Raw genomic sequence first — 12,701 nt, 5'->3', positions numbered from 1 at the left:
GGGAGAAAACAAGGCTGCAAGGGAAGACTCAAACCCGGCCACGTTTGGAAATGGTGTTCAGCTCGCGTTTCGAAGCCTTGCAAAACTGACAAGTCACCTGAGTCAAAGAGCAATTGCCGGAAAATCCCCTTTCTTTTGGTGATGCCCAACACTAAACCCAATATCTCCATTTAAGACCTGGTCGGTATGGACCTTGGCGACCACGCTTGAATCTGGCGGTCTCGACTCTCGAGTCGTGATTGCGGGCGTGATTGGCCAGAAGACCCTTGCAACGCAAAACCCCAAGCCGGACCAGACGTTGCTGACCAGTGGTTCGAGGGCCCGGCGGGTTGTCGATCGCCAGTTTGGGCATTCAGGGGATCGAATCCTTGAGAAGGAAGCATCCTCGTATTACAATGCACTAATGCAATTGTGAAAAGTGTAAATTGGAAAGGGCAGAGGCTGATCAAGCTTGGTGAGGTTCTGAGAGTGGTTGTACATACAATTGTTGAAATTCATATCTGGCACGCCTCTTTCCCAGAGTTTCTCATCTGTCATTAACACCCGGTTTTCTCTCAATCGCAGTGCAGTAATCGATCGTTTCGCTCAGAGTGCTCAGCCATGCAGTGCAGACCAAATCGAACCAACCAACCGCAAACAAAATGCCAAAATGCCGAGCCAAGCACAAACTAAAATCAAAACGAAAAATCAGAAAGCCTCCCTAGGTATCTCATCTCATGCCTCTTCAAAAAGTCGCAAAAACATCGTAAACTTAGCAGTCCAAGTCACAGAGTCTCTAGAAACTCAGGCTCTCTTTCGGCCAAACAGCTCGACCAGGAGGTCCTCGTACGGAGCTAGGGGGTGCTCTTCGGCCAGATCCAAGTCTTGCAACCTGTATCTCGGGTTCGTCGTGTGCATCGCGCGGAGGCCCCTGCCTGCCTCTTCGTTGGACTGTTCGTAGATGCCCCTGCCCTTGAGGATGGCGGCAGCTCTGTTGTTGGCGTCTACAGTCTCGGTCGCAACGTCTTCGAGCACGGCGAAGATGTCCTTTCCCGTTGCCATTTGGCGGTTGTGAATATAGTTTCTAGTCTCGCCGTTAAGTTCCTCTTTGTAGAAGCTAAGAAACCCAGAGCTGTTAGCGTGTTGCCGCATAAACGCACGTAGTGACTAGTGAGTCACTAATAGGGGGGAAGATCACTCACGAAAGAACGTCGTTCGAAATATCAATAACCCTTGCCATGTCGGGGATGGCCTCCAGGTACTGACTCACGTCGGGGTACTGGGCCTTGGGGAAGCAGAAGACGGCGTACGCCACATTTATGCCCGACAGGTCTCTCAGGAACTCCGGGAACTTGACACCGGCGCCCCGCGTCGTCTTCATATTCTGGAAACCGATGTGGCGCTCCAGCAGGTTGCACGTCATGAACTTGAGCGTCGAGATTTGCAGCAGGCTGGCCATGACGGGGTCGAACAAGTCGGGAGCCTGCCGGAGCAGCCCCGCAAGACCCTCGAGCATGGGATTCGGCTGTGTCTCGCCGTTGACGAAGCGCTTCTGGAAGTTCTGGGCCTCGTCCATGCCGCCATCGTTCTGACCGACGATATCGTCGTATTGCACGACGAGCCATGTGAAGAGCCCAACGTAACCCTGCACCTCTACCGGGTGACGGGGATGGCAGAGCTGCGAGGTCGTCAGCTATTACATCACTTTATCAAGGGAGGGCTGAGAGCTAACAACGTGGCTCTAGGGTAGTATGAATGGTAAGAGACGGGGAAGAGAGGGGATACATACCGCAGCTAGTGAGAAGCCCAAGCGGAACCCCTTTTGGGACAGAGGGGTATCGAGTGGCCATCCAATTTCGACGGCTCTCTTATGCATGTATTTCAGCAGCGCTTCCACAGACTCGCGCTTGAGTTGCGGGACGCCGGGGTAGTTGAGGTCCTCCAGCATCTGCTTGCAGATGACTTTGGACTGTTGAGCCAGCCTCTGGGGCTCCTTTGCCAGGTCATCTTCGAGGCGGATTCGCTTCGGGGTGCAAAGTCCCCACACGGAGGTGAGCATCCGGAGCCACGGTTGCGCAGCCGAAACAGCGGCGCCGTGAATTCCAGGGCTGAGACTGGAAGGGCTGACCATAATTTTGGGAGTGCTGGACATAGAGGGCAGAAGTGAGGGAGGGCAGCGGTGGGTTAGTAAGAGCGGTTAATACTGGATATGAATTGTCGGTGTAGGTAGAGTTTAGTCTAGAAGAAGCACGGACAAGAAGCTAATGACCATATCCATGAAACCTCGAGACGAGGGAGACCTGGGCCTTTTATTCCTAGCATGGGCTCGCGATGCTCCCATGGAGTCCGGACAGGAAGGCCGATATGAAAGGCGTGTGGGTGGCAGGGTGTCGTTTGCTTTCCAATTCGAGCGACGTGCCGGCGAAGGAGGGACAATGGGAAGCGCAAGTCCAGGTTCCAGGCCCAGGGTTGGCTACGGCGGCATGAGCAGAAGTATGATATCAGCAGTAAAGGTCGATTCGATACTCGATGCCAGCCATCTTCCTTATCCAAACCGTCGCAACGGTTCGCCGTTGGGTGTGTGGCAGCATGTGGACAGGGTTAAGGCAGAGCGGGCTTAGTCGGTATTGCTAGTACATCACATTGCAGGTTCGGCCCTCACTAAAACTGGGAGGTACACCATCTCTTGTACACTCGCTACAATGGGCATTGGTACCATGGTCCAGCCAGGGCCCCTAGGGAGGACATTATCCAGACTGACAAGGTTAACAAGTGTTAGTGGAGAAGGCAAGCATCTTCAAGGGTCATGCAATGCAGCGAAAAAGGTGGTGGAGGTGGTGTGCGAAGTTAGTGCGAGAGTGGAAGGAGGAGGGTCCGAGATGGAGGCAGAAACTTGCAGAAGGATGGATCTGGGCCCAGGACATGGCGACTGACGTCCTGAACTAAAGTCGAGTTTCCGAGACGTACTCCGTACGGTGGGTGGTAGTGTACGAAATAAGGGAGTGGAAAAGAGAGTGTGAGGTGGTTAGGAGACGCCGTCAGTCCTTGACAGTGTGAGAGCATCACCTCCCGCATCATGGGTGCTGCCGTGGCCAGGTTTCCCCAAATGGCGCCCAAGATGGTTCTATTCCCGGTCTACTACGATATATGTGCAGTATGGTAAGAGCTAACTGAGTCCTCATCAGAGTCGGGACGCATGGCATATTTTCGGAGAGGCAGTTGCGCTCCGGCGATGACGACGCACGTGAGTTTGTAGTCAGCAAGGAACATGGTAGCCCCGAGTCAGGAGAAGGTGGGACGGGTCCCAGAAAAAGAGAAGATAAAAAGAGAAGCCAGCAAGAGCCGTCAGGGCCTGCGTGCCTGCCATCCCATGCTAGCAGGAAGGAAGTGGGGGTCATCTGGGGTCGTGCGAACCTTGGCTTCCCAAACATGACATGATCATCTGCAATTGCTCCTCTCAACCCAGCACGAAGGACGGATGCTGCATACTCTTCCCAAAAGTGTCAGGACCACTTGTGTGCCTGCGGCCTGCCAACGGTTGCCAAGTGAAAAAGGGGGGCCCTATCCGTATGTACAAAGACTCGCCTACAGGCTACCCATAGGCAGTGCATCCATGAGATCCATCCCATCAGAGCCGTGGGCGGCGGGCCATGCCCTGGAGCCATGCAGTGAGCGGGGTGGCACTCGAGTCTCGCAGACTTTCTCAGACCCAGCCAAGGTCCAACTAAATGAAAAAGATGGTTGCCGCATCCGCTACCGTATTTCAGCTTCGGTGTTGGCCTGCTAGGTGTACGGAATACGTAGGTAGTCGTGGTAGTGTGGTTATTCGCTGGTGGTGACTGTGTGGCTGTTGCGGCCGTTGTATGGAATCATTCGAATCAGACGAACACGCGCACGAACTGCCGGATGACGGAAGGGGGCGCAGATTCGGAGGTCTCAGTCGGAGGGAGATTGCGTTTGCGGAATGGTCGAGGCATCGGAGCAAGAAACCTGGAAAAACCTTGCTTTGCTTTTAGATCGCCGAACATTTGAATTACCATAGCTTAATTTCTGCCCACTAGATGTTTTGGGCCTGGCAGGTGTCCTACCGTACGTTGTGTCCGTGGCGGCGGCGTGGACCGCGAACCACCAGTCGTGGAACCGAGGTGTCCTCAGGTCCTCAGGTCCTGCCGTCTGCGTGCCTTCCACAAGGTGTCAAGGAAGGTTCCTAGGAGCACAAAAACGACAGAGGAAGTGGCCGTTTTCAGCCGTGCCTTCTCCACCGGGTCCATGCCGGGTCATAGTCAGAAACCAGGCAAGCACTAGCAACAAGCAAGCATTGAGGCAAGCCCGCCAAGCCAGGGTTTCTCTGCCCTTCACTAACTTTCACTTTCGCGGGCTGGTTGCGTGTTGCATTTTGTCATCTTGCTTCTATTGCTTCATTGTCTCCAGTCCACCATCCCGTCGACTTGTGTCACTATTTCTCGAAGCCACAACCGATGGACTCCCGCTTGCCACGCTGCTACCAGTGTGAGTGCCGTGCCGCTTCTTGGAGATGTTCCCGAATGTCTCTGATGGCGAGCACCACACTTATCCACCACCACAGGTAGTCCACAACCACCACACAACCACGCATCAAGAGTTGTTTACGACACACACACCCCCTCCCTCTTCCCCTTGAACCTTGAACCTTCCCACCTGCAACCCCTGGATAGCGTGAGCCCGTCTTCCTCTGAAGGAGGGGGAAGCTAGCCGTATCCCGTCGAACTTCGTTGACCTTTGCGCCCCATTGGCACGCTGTGCCCGTCTTTTTCGGCTTCTCTCTGTCTCGCTGGAATGTCTCGCTGGAGTCTGGACCCCTGTGCTATGAAAATCTCAACCCGAGCATGGCATTGGGAACAGCCGAGCATCGATGCCCCCAGAGATCCCCTGCCCGAGCCGCTGGGCCCGCATCTGCGCCTTCTTGGTATAAACGCCGGCGTCCCGTTCGGAGTCCTCACTTCTGCGCTGGACGCGCTTCAGATTCGCCCTGCCGTTGCATTGTTGGTGTGCGACCCAGACAGCTCACACGCCGCAAGTCAAGTCAAATCCTGTCAGCAGCAGCAGCAGCAGCCCCGTACGGATACTTCGTAATACCTGTCTACCTTACTCTCGGAACCCGAGTGTGAGACTGAGAGTTGGAAACCCACCCCTGCCCTGCCACCCTTTCCACTCTCCTACAGCTCGACCTGCAGAAACTGGAGAAGAGAGATAGCACCAGGCCCTCACCTGAGACCTGATCTGGAGCAGGAGCACAGGACCAGAGACAGGAAACACACATACGGATACCGGTACATTACACAGAGAGGGGGGCAAATCGAGACAACAGTTTGTTCCTGCTTTCTGTTTGGCCAAGCCTCGCCCGCCCTCGCTCGCTCGCTCGCTCTGCCGAACCGAATGGGAGCATTGGAGTCGTTAAGATGAGCATCCAATATCGGCGTCTGGACCCTTCGAGGCGTGAGATCCGCCTGCTCGAGGTTCAATCGGCGCGCAACCTCAGCGACCCCGTCGAGTGCCGCCTCGTCACCGTCCGTCTGACCGATGAGCTGTCTCGAGAGTACATCGCCCTCTCCTCACTATACGGCGATGCCTCTGAGACCGACAAGATCTTCGTGAACGGCCATCAAGTCACCATCACCGCCCACTTGTCTCAGGCACTGAAGCAGGTCCGCGCCGTCTTCTACCCAACCATCTCGCAACGCTTCCAGCGAACGCCGGCCAGGCGGCCTCATGGCGCTCCTCGCTGGCTCAGGCAGCTCTTCGGCCTTAGCAGCTCGCGCCAGAGCGACAATGAGCCCAGATCGCTCAGGGTGTGGTGCGATTTCCTCTGCGTGAACCAGCGCGATGACTTGGAAAAGTCCAAGCAGCGCTCCGATATGCAGAACATCTACCGCAACGCTGAGCTCGTCGTCGGGTGGCTGGGCGACAAGGCGGAGTACACCGACGAGGCAATGGCGTGTCTTGCGCGGATCGAGGACGCCATGCCGCCCCACTGGGGCGACCCCGGTGACCGAGAGAGGCACCCCGACGACTACGCACCAACTCACAAGTGGACGGAGCAGATTACGGCTCTGTGGGAACCCGGTCCCAACGGCGAGATCCCTTTCATGTTGCCGCACTGGATGGGCTGTAATGATTTCATGAGCCGTTCATACTTCCAGCGCCGATGGATCCTCGAAGAACTCGCCATGGCGAGGTTCCCTACCTTTTTGATTGGAGAGACCATCGTGACGTGGAAGCAGGTGCTCCGCCTCAACCGAATGATGGAGGAATTCAAGTATCAACCTTCCAATATGTTCCCCGCGGTATGTAACGTTCTCCCAACTTTGCCTCCGGGCTACGGCCGCGGCACCACTGCTAGCTAGCCTCATTACCCCTTACGGCCGTAATAAGCCTCATGAAAAAGATCCGCCATCGACTGACCAATTTTCTGTAGTACCTTTCGGCCATGATAGCCGATCTGCCTCTAGAGACAGCGCACAAGCTCCTCGACGAGTTTGCGAGGAGGGAGGCGCTAGAGGAGGCTAAGATCCTCAAGGAGACGGGAAGCAGTAGGGCGACGTCGTCCACACGATCCACCGACACTAAGTAATCGGCGTGGCGTGCGTGTCATCGGCACTGGCGATGTTCGGGGTTCCGATCCGTATTTGAGTAGGATCCCGGCGAGAGAGGTAAGGTAGCAAGCGGGTATGGGATGGTCGACCAAGTGCTTATCACTCACCTCACTTGTAGCAGGAGTTGTAGACCAACCTGGAATGTCGCCAAGCCATCTCCGAGGGAGGCTTAGGTTTGAGGGTAATGGGGGGAATTCCATGGGAAAGGAGGGCTTAGCGTTGTAACGAGGATACCCAAAAGTTCCTTCTAGCTTCATTTTAGCAGGATCTTTGAACTTGTTTCTTTTTTTCTTCTTCCTCGTCTGCTTTGTTCCCCAGCCATTCCAGAGTCTCGCGCGCGAAGAAACGTACGGTTCTGTCGTAATATAAATACCAAGAGCCGCGTTCCCACAAACACAGGTCCGGAAAGCGCGGATCATTGCCATGTGGTATTGAAGACTTTCGGACGAAACGGGTCGGGATGGATCCAACTTGAGCGTTTTCCGGGCTCCGACATAGGCCCATCCCCGCGCCCACTTCACGCCCAGTGGTAGCCAATGAATGTGTCTTTGAAGACGGAGGAGAATGGACTTGCGAAGGTTTCCTGCTGGGTCTCCAATAGTTTGATGCAGGATGCTGTAACCTAACCTGTTGATGATAAGTGATGCCGGGATATTTTCTTTTCCATACAAGAAGGGGGAGGGGAGCCTGGAGGGGGCGGCCAACGCAGGGTCGCAGGCAATCGATGATTACAGCAGCCAAACGGTACGGGGTAGTAGGGTTCCGGTTCCGTAAGGTATGTACGGAGTATGTGGCCTCATTGGAAAACGGAGAAATAGAATTACTCGGCCGCATATATCGTGGCCTGCTGACCAGCGGATTACGTACTGAGGGAATTTTGTTCGTTGCAGAACGCAGGACTTGCGCTGCAGGCGTTGTTGCAGCGCGCGCGCGCGCATCATGCAGTTTACCTGCGGCAATTCCGCTTAAGAAGCAAAGGCATGTTGCAGGCGGGCAGGGGTGCTGGGTATGCCTCCCATGGTACTCCGTCACGGAATACGGAGTGCGGATATGCAATCAACCTAACCCCAACTTCCCAACTCACGCACACAACAGGGGAAGGTCTCATTACATTCCAGCCAATTCTTTCTCGGCCAGCTCTTACAAAGACAACCTGATCCCCCATCCCTTCATCTGATTCTACCTTTCCGCGCTCCGTACGGACCGTGCATAGGTTCCAACCGCTTAACCGAGGGAACCGACAGCCTGGCTCGCTCAACCTGAAACTGTATTTTTTTTTTGCGCTCCAACGTGCATCCAATAAAGCAGCAAAAAAAAAAAAAGGTAACCAACCGACCTATTTGTTGGAAAGGTGAGGATCCTTTTTCAGGCAGGTTGCGTGTTAATCACATCCGATTATTCTTCACCTCCACTACTTGGCCCTGCTTCGTTGGTTACTTTCCTCGCGACGATCAGATACTTGTGTCCAAAGTCACTTGCCATCCAACTGGAATAAATTCCGGAAGTTGCGGAATTTTGTCTTTGCTCTTGCAGCTTTATTGGTTGCGAATCTCGCGATTGGGGCTGAGTTGTCCGAGGAGTCTCTGGTCCCCCCCCCCAATTTTTGAGGACATATTGACTCTTCTAGTTGCCTCTTTCTTGTCTCCCTTGCTTCTCCCTTGCGTCGGTGTTTAGATAATGCGAATTTGAGGACCCCGATTGTGCTTAGTCAAGTTGCTTGGTAACCAGCTCGCAAACTGTTTGTTGGTTCGCCTAGAGGGATATTGAGAAGTGCTTCCAGCCAATGTGTCTTCCTTTCCATAATACTCGCCAAAGGAAAATTGTGCGGTGAATTTTTTTGCGCACAAAACTTCTAAACAACAAACGAAGTTGAGTTATGAGATACCTGCTCTTCAATGTTGTGAAGTCAAAAGAACGGTTTCGTGGCTAAATATCCATCAGGCTATTATTAGCAACAAGCACGACTCGAAGATGCATGCTAATTCTGACAAGTCGCAAGTTCTACACAGAGTTATGATAAACATGAAGGGGGAATTTGGAGAAGAATAGCCGCAAAGGCATCTGAAGGAATGATTGCCAACGGATTCAAGCTGACAGCCAAGCCGAAACAACAGAATGGCAACTTCTCGTGTTGTTTCGTGGATATAAGCGCACGTACAAACATTTGTGCCGCAAACCCCACTTATTCAACCCTCAGCCCGGAGAATGTGTGAAGTCGAATTTGGCACTTTTTACTCGCATTTACGCGACAAAGGAGGGATGGCGGGAAACGAAGATCAATTGAGAGCGAAGCCGCCGAAGCGAACCGGTCAGATCACTCTTTAGTGGAGATCTTCCCCAGTCGAGAGGTTCTTGCAGCTCTTGGCTGGTAAGAGAAGGTGAAAAAAAAAATTAGGAGGCAACATAATGCACACCTCAGTCACACACACAGACATATCACAACGCACGTGCGATTTCGGCCGTGCCGCAACCCTGCATGCCCAGTGTGGTTGTACAAGCTTGAGGCTCTACCTGCATCTTTCCGGAAACTGCTCGTTTGGACAACATGCGCCGCATATGCAAACCTGACTCACGTCCGAGGTAACGTCAATGGTCCGACCTGCAATGGAGAAAATGGAATGGGCAGAAAAAAAAAGGAAGAAGGGGTAGAGTAGAATGATTGGACCGTTCTAGACCTATATATCCGTATGTTGACTCTTTTCTCAGGGCTGAGTTGTTGTCTCGATGCATCTGAGCTCCAGGGGCACTCCTGCTGTTGGAAGATGTCTCGGAAACCCCCTCGCATGAGCAGAGAGCCTGTGTTGAATAATCACATCAAGGGAGGGGATTTATAGCTCTTTTTGAGTTACGAGAAACTTAGCCACCTCGGACTTCTGCTGAAAGGCGAGACTTTGCCCGATGCGAAGAAAACAATGACAACGCCACGTGGTATTCGGCTCTTCAAAGTCGAAGTTCAACCTTCGGCGAGATCACAGTCATCAAAAATTCACATATGCTTCCTCTTTAGGCAATGTCAGCGGGCATGTTCTATGGGTTGACGGCGGCACAAGGCTTCCCGCTGGGCCGCTTTCTTGCCTTCAGTGCTAACCTGCATTAAAGGATCGCGGGAACGGCGCTTCGATCTAAAAGTACGATTCCGCGCCCTTAGTCCGCATGCCAATCTCGGGCACAGGCTTCGATCCAGTGGGCTTGTTTTTCGTGATAATCTCGAACCAAGGAGAATTTCTTTTGTCTGGGTGAGCTGATCTTTGAAAACGGTGTCACGGTTTCCCGTGAACTAGACTACCGCCACCAAAGCTTCCAAGTTCATCCTTACCCAAGGCCTCTGCAATGGAGGGGGGACGATCTAGCCGCCGTCCCAGCTCTAGGCCTCTAGGCCTTCCCGGAAGCGAGAGGCACTTTACCATTTGCGGCGGGGATGGGAAGAAGAAAAAAAAAAGCAATGACAGCTTGACAAGTCTGCTTACGACTAGATCCGAGTTCTGCCTGTTGCCCTTCTCACTCGTTCCCACCGATCGAGAAGGGGTGGCACGGGTGGGATTTCTTTGCTTTTGTCGTGCGCCTCAAGAACTGCATGCGTCCGAGGCGCTACCCTTTGCAGCCACAGTCCATCGTCGACCGCAGCCGCAGTCCGCTCCAGCCCACCCAAGAATGCACCACTGTCTTCGGAGTTTTCTTTCTCGGTCCAGATGCCAAGGGAAAACGAATCGGAATGCCCACCGAGCTTTGAGACATACTGGGGTCAAGATCCGGCTTTTCCTCGATGAGAGTCTTTGATCATTATAAGGGATGGCTAGCCCCCCACAAACCCCCTCCCGCCCCCGAGCCTTACACACCCTTCTGCGTAACACAACCCAAGGGGAGAGAGGACCCCTAAACCCGAGTCTTTGGAGCGATACAGAGAGAAAGAGGAAGAAAGAGGCCTTACACACACCCAAAACCAACATTACGAAGCTCTTCTTGCGCGCGGATCGCGCGTTCCGTCCAAACGCCCAACATGGATCCTTTACCACAGCTGTCGCCCGAGGAGTTGAAGGAGGATAGGTCGCCCCTCGTTTTGGGCGTAATAACAATGTGCTTATTCCTATCGACGGGCATTTTGATCCTGCGACTATGGACCCGCTTCCACATTGTCAAGAGAATTGGTATCGACGACTGGGCTGCCGCTTTCTCGTTGGTAAGTTCGAACCAAAGGTTGCAAACGTGGCAAAGCCTTCGCGGTGTGGTGACGGAAAGCTAACTGTAGTAGATATCGGTATTAGGCATCGGGATTTCGCAGGCAGTGAGTGAGTTTTTGCCGGTCCAATCTATGACATATGAGTTGAACATCCAGACTAACCGTTGATAGTGACGCAGTATGGCCTCGGAAAACATCAACAGACGGTTCCGCCCGAAGAAATGATCGGATTTATGAAAGTAAGCAAACCTTGCCCGGAATTGGTTCAAACATGATCTGACGAATTAAATCGCTCTAGTGCTTCTGGGTATCTGTTCTCTTCTACAGCCTGGGCCACTTTTCGTTCAAGACGGCATTCTTGCTCCAGTACTACCGCGTACTGGTCACCCATTACATGAAGAAGTACTACATCGCCGCCATGGTCTTTGTAGGGATGTGGGGACTTAGCGTCGTGATGTTGTCGTTCCTCTGGTGCATTCCTCTCGCGGGCTTTTGGGATAGGTCCGTCCCGGCGAAGTGTCTTCCTCAGCAAGTCCTCTTCTACCTCTTTGGTGCCTGCAGTATCGTAACGGATGTTCTCATCTTCCTGTTACCGCTGCCGGCGCTGATCCAGCTCAAGCTACCAAGGACTCAAAAGCTGTACCTGCTTGGTATCTTCAGTCTTGGATTCTTGTAAGTGTCTCGCAATACGATATTGACACCCTCGAGTTTGACTGACTGACTTGTTTTCTTCCCTAGAATCGTCGGCATTTCCGTTTTGCGCCTCCAATTCCTCAAGATCAACCCAGACTTCACCTACTGGAACGTGGATCCCGCCATGTGGTCACTCGGCGAGCTTTCGGCGGCAATGGTGTGCCTTTGCCTACCCCCTTTGAAAGCCCTCGCAGCCCGCATGGGCCTGATCGTCACGAGGGCGGGGACGTCGAGGACCGTTCCCTCAACCGTCGACCACCAGTACAGTCGCGGCCCGGCGTCCAACGCACCGCTCTCGCCAATTCCCAAGGCGGTCGAGACCTATCCGACGAATTCTCCGAGCGAGAAGCCCGGCAGCTTTGGCAACTACGTGGTGAAGACGGAGCGCAGCGACGAAGAAGTGATTCGGCCCAGTCCTGCGCATATGGTATAATATTTTAACAACATGGGACTTTGAGATTACGATTTTAATGAGGCAATGTATTCTGTAAGGCGCCCAATAATTTGGAGCCTTTCTTCTGAGACTGGCTGAAATTTGAGTATTTGGGTCATGGGTAATAGCACTGGGAGTTTGGGCACGACAGATACCATCGGACGATCAAGTCACAAGGGATATTGATAGTAATAATACCAAGAAAACATATACTCCGAGAACTCGAAACTGTGGCACCTGACAGTGAGTTTGGTTTTGGCACGACGGCCTGTAACTCACTTGCTAGCGGGGTACCTCTGCCAACATTTGTCGTTGGTACTTGTGCATACAGTACTCATGTCAACGGGGGCTACGAAGGATGACTTCCCGCACATTACACAACATTAGCTTCATGACGCTTGCAAGTTGCGCTAAGGCTACGCGCACTGTCTAAGGTAGTTTTCGGAGATCTTAAAAGTTTAGTTCGACCTTGTTGCCACCGCCAAGTGGGACGTGGTGATGAGCCTCATCTTTAAATTTACTTACACACCAGCATCAACAGCAGCATTATGAAGTTTACGACCAATGCGACCCTTGGTGGAATAAGAATCTCCACATTGGTCTAATCGGCAAAATAGTGCCGAAAGAAAGCTCCAGCTTACGTCGAAGCCTAATCCAAGCCTTTGCAGCTTTGCGACCGTTTGCGGGTCCCCCAGGGGAGCTCCACTGGCGAGTAAGGACATCTTGGATTCGCATGTATTTCTTCCAATTTGGGTAATCGTATAGTGTCATTGAACTGGCACTGCCT

At 53.1% G+C, this 12,701-nt stretch overlaps 4 protein-coding genes across 4 annotated transcripts; 2 read left to right on the top strand and 2 right to left on the bottom strand.

The window, feature by feature from the left end:
• Positions 1 to 476: 476 nt before the first annotated feature.
• Positions 477 to 2,220, bottom strand: BDP81DRAFT_34852 (longiborneol synthase). Its single transcript, XM_060586168.1, has 3 exons — positions 1,769 to 2,220; positions 1,182 to 1,672; positions 477 to 1,096 (listed from the first exon to the last, which is right to left on the bottom strand). Exons 1-3 carry the CDS (start codon positions 2,129 to 2,131, stop codon positions 784 to 786), a joined length of 1,167 nt encoding a protein of 388 aa, XP_060444803.1. The 5' UTR covers positions 2,132 to 2,220; the 3' UTR covers positions 477 to 783.
• Positions 2,221 to 5,417: 3,197 nt separating this feature from the next.
• Positions 5,418 to 6,589, top strand: BDP81DRAFT_320962 (heterokaryon incompatibility protein; the record flags this gene model as incomplete). Its single annotated transcript, XM_060584570.1, has 2 exons — positions 5,418 to 6,302; positions 6,434 to 6,589. The coding sequence occupies 2 exons, from the start codon at positions 5,418 to 5,420 to the stop codon at positions 6,587 to 6,589; spliced, it is 1,041 nt and encodes a 346-aa protein (XP_060444802.1).
• Positions 6,590 to 6,763: 174 nt separating this feature from the next.
• Positions 6,764 to 7,701, bottom strand: BDP81DRAFT_429216 (uncharacterized protein). The gene has a single exon (XM_060590496.1). It carries the CDS (start codon positions 7,443 to 7,445, stop codon positions 6,870 to 6,872), a length of 576 nt encoding a protein of 191 aa, XP_060444801.1. The 5' UTR covers positions 7,446 to 7,701; the 3' UTR covers positions 6,764 to 6,869.
• Positions 7,702 to 10,498: 2,797 nt separating this feature from the next.
• On the top strand, positions 10,499 to 11,972 carry BDP81DRAFT_34658 (uncharacterized protein). The gene is made up of 5 exons (XM_060586120.1): positions 10,499 to 10,788; positions 10,861 to 10,897; positions 10,960 to 11,027; positions 11,087 to 11,460; positions 11,527 to 11,972. Exons 1-5 carry the CDS (start codon positions 10,609 to 10,611, stop codon positions 11,912 to 11,914), a joined length of 1,047 nt encoding a protein of 348 aa, XP_060444800.1. The 5' UTR covers positions 10,499 to 10,608; the 3' UTR covers positions 11,915 to 11,972.
• Positions 11,973 to 12,701: the final 729 nt, after the last annotated feature.

The sequence above is a fragment of the Colletotrichum phormii genome, assembly GCF_030913505.1.
Source record: "Colletotrichum phormii strain CBS 102054 chromosome Unknown BDP81scaffold_11, whole genome shotgun sequence".
Taxonomy (NCBI): Eukaryota; Fungi; Ascomycota; class Sordariomycetes; order Glomerellales; family Glomerellaceae; genus Colletotrichum; species Colletotrichum phormii.
Note: the sequence above shows the minus strand (reverse complement) of the source record. Positions and strands in the feature narration are given on the sequence as shown.

Bases quoted from the DNA above. Each gene is read 5' to 3' on its own strand.
- BDP81DRAFT_34852 (XM_060586168.1), bottom strand. From the start codon at position 2,131: ATGTCCAGCACTCCCAAAATTATGGTCAGCCCTTCCAGTCTCAGCCCT. The intron at 1,673-1,768 runs GTATGTATCCCC...GTGATGTAATAG, and splicing joins TGGGCTTCTCACTAGCTGCG to CTGACGACCTCGCAGCTCTG. The intron at 1,097-1,181 runs GTGAGTGATCTT...TGGGTTTCTTAG, and splicing joins ATTTCGAACGACGTTCTTTC to CTTCTACAAAGAGGAACTTA.
- BDP81DRAFT_429216 (XM_060590496.1), bottom strand. From the start codon at position 7,445: ATGCGGCCGAGTAATTCTATTTCTCCGTTTTCCAATGAGGCCACATAC.
- BDP81DRAFT_34658 (XM_060586120.1), top strand. From the start codon at position 10,609: ATGGATCCTTTACCACAGCTGTCGCCCGAGGAGTTGAAGGAGGATAGG. The intron at 10,789-10,860 runs GTAAGTTCGAAC...TAACTGTAGTAG, and splicing joins GGGCTGCCGCTTTCTCGTTG to ATATCGGTATTAGGCATCGG. The intron at 10,898-10,959 runs GTGAGTTTTTGC...AACCGTTGATAG, and splicing joins CGGGATTTCGCAGGCAGTGA to TGACGCAGTATGGCCTCGGA.